Source organism: Primulina eburnea, chromosome 16 (assembly GCF_022965805.1).
Source record: "Primulina eburnea isolate SZY01 chromosome 16, ASM2296580v1, whole genome shotgun sequence".
Lineage (NCBI taxonomy): Eukaryota > Viridiplantae > Streptophyta > Magnoliopsida > Lamiales > Gesneriaceae > Primulina > Primulina eburnea.
The window spans coordinates 478,605-480,334 of record NC_133116.1 but is presented as its reverse complement, the minus strand read 5'-3'; the positions used below and the strand labels follow the sequence as shown (position 1 = coordinate 480,334).

Below are 1,730 nucleotides of genomic sequence, written 5' to 3'. Positions count from 1 at the left end.
TAATTTCACGAACCGGTGAAGACTTTAATTAACTAGTGATTTCGAAGAAAATTAAACTAACTTGCAACTTTATAAAGAAAAATTACTTATAAAATGGCTGATTAAAACAATATATATACACAAGGATGTTCCGGAAGAATGATCCAATGTAACAGTAAAGTAAGCGTTCAAAATAAGCCAACACAAAGATAATGCCAAAATAAAAATAGATACAATAAAGAAACAGCATTATTTGCAAATAACCCCTCGAGTTCATATTCAAGATATACGAAGCATTATGCCTTCTTTTCATTCATAAAATAATATTTTACTTTACAGAGCTTACAGAACATATATCCATGGTCATCCAAATTCTTGGTACACCTCAAGCTAAATCGATCTAAAGCATGTAATTTACACCTACAGTCTTAATTTTAAGCCTCGTTAAGAAATTACCAAATCATATCATTAACTATTAAACCCACCATAACCCTAATCAACTTTAAGCTCCATCCTCCACCAGATGTACGTACCACTTACAGTTGACTCAGCCGCCGTTGCAGATTACAAAAAAGGAAAACGAAAGTAATAATTGAATACCTTCTAATAGAGTACGTAATTAAAGCTCATTTAAATAATTTAACTACCATCAAGAATCCTCAAGACTGGGATACTCGTTCAAATCGGGCTTCTCAGAAACCCGACCCGGGTCAGTTCTTGCATGGCCGGCTGACTGTAGCGCGTCAACCCTAGCGCCAACTTCGGCAGCTTTTTTTCTGATGGCGGCGGCGGACAAATCTGGCGTCACTTCGGTATCATTGGCTATGCACTCGGGAAAGTTGAGCCTCGCGGAAGGGCCACGGAGGTAGAACACCGCCGTATCGTAGGCACGCGCCGCAGCCTCGGGGGAGCTGTAAGAACCGAGCCAGATTCTTGACCTTTTGTTGGGCTCCCTTATCTCCGCCACCCATTTCCCCCACTTCCTCATCCTTATGCCTTTATAGGGTTTGTCTTGTTGCCTCTGCCTTCTCTTGTTCTCTGTAGGTTGACGAAGAAGTTGAAGATTTAATACAAAGAGCTCCTTCCATTCTTCCAGAAAATAATATCTGTCTAAAATTCTCTCACAAAAATTTCCCTTCTGTACTTTTGGAATTGGCTTTCTTATTTAGAAAATATTAGTTTGGGATTCGGCGAAATAGGAGAAAGGAATGAGAGGAATTGTAAAGCATGTAGGCTAGGGACAACTCGTGCAAGAAAACTCTTACTTTGAGATTAATATTTATATGAAAGAGGAGCGGATGGGCTTCATATCATACTAGTCATAAGAATAATCATTACTAAATTTTTTTTATAAATTCATTAACAATTACAATAATATAATTATCACATAATCAACATCCTAATATATTTATGATTAAAATATACATGTCCATAACAAAATTAAAAATGATTCCAAAGCTACCTCCCTCTGGTTTAGCTGTGGTCACATGCACACATATATTGATGATCAGTACATTAAATTCAGATTAATAGATTAAAAAAATTAATAAGACAGATGAGGCCATTGAACTGAAGTGCGAATAAAATAATATATATATATATACTCTATATATATATATATATATATTTTATAATGATTATGTGCAATTTCTTAGAGCTGAGTGAAACGTTTACTGCAGTTATTGTCTGATAGTGGAGAAATGGAGGATTGGCCGCACGCATAAAGCCGGCGTTATGCTGTCAGCTCATGG

At 36.5% G+C, this 1,730-nt stretch overlaps 1 protein-coding gene across 1 annotated transcript; it reads right to left on the bottom strand.

Moving 5' to 3' along the window:
* Nucleotides 1-251: 251 nt before the first annotated feature.
* LOC140817350 (ethylene-responsive transcription factor RAP2-10-like) lies at nucleotides 252-1,267 on the bottom strand. The gene is given in 2 exon segments (XM_073177001.1): nucleotides 252-1,021; nucleotides 1,023-1,267. Coding segments are annotated over 2 exon segments (438 nt in total). The 5' UTR covers nucleotides 1,068-1,267; the 3' UTR covers nucleotides 252-628.
* Nucleotides 1,268-1,730: the final 463 nt, after the last annotated feature.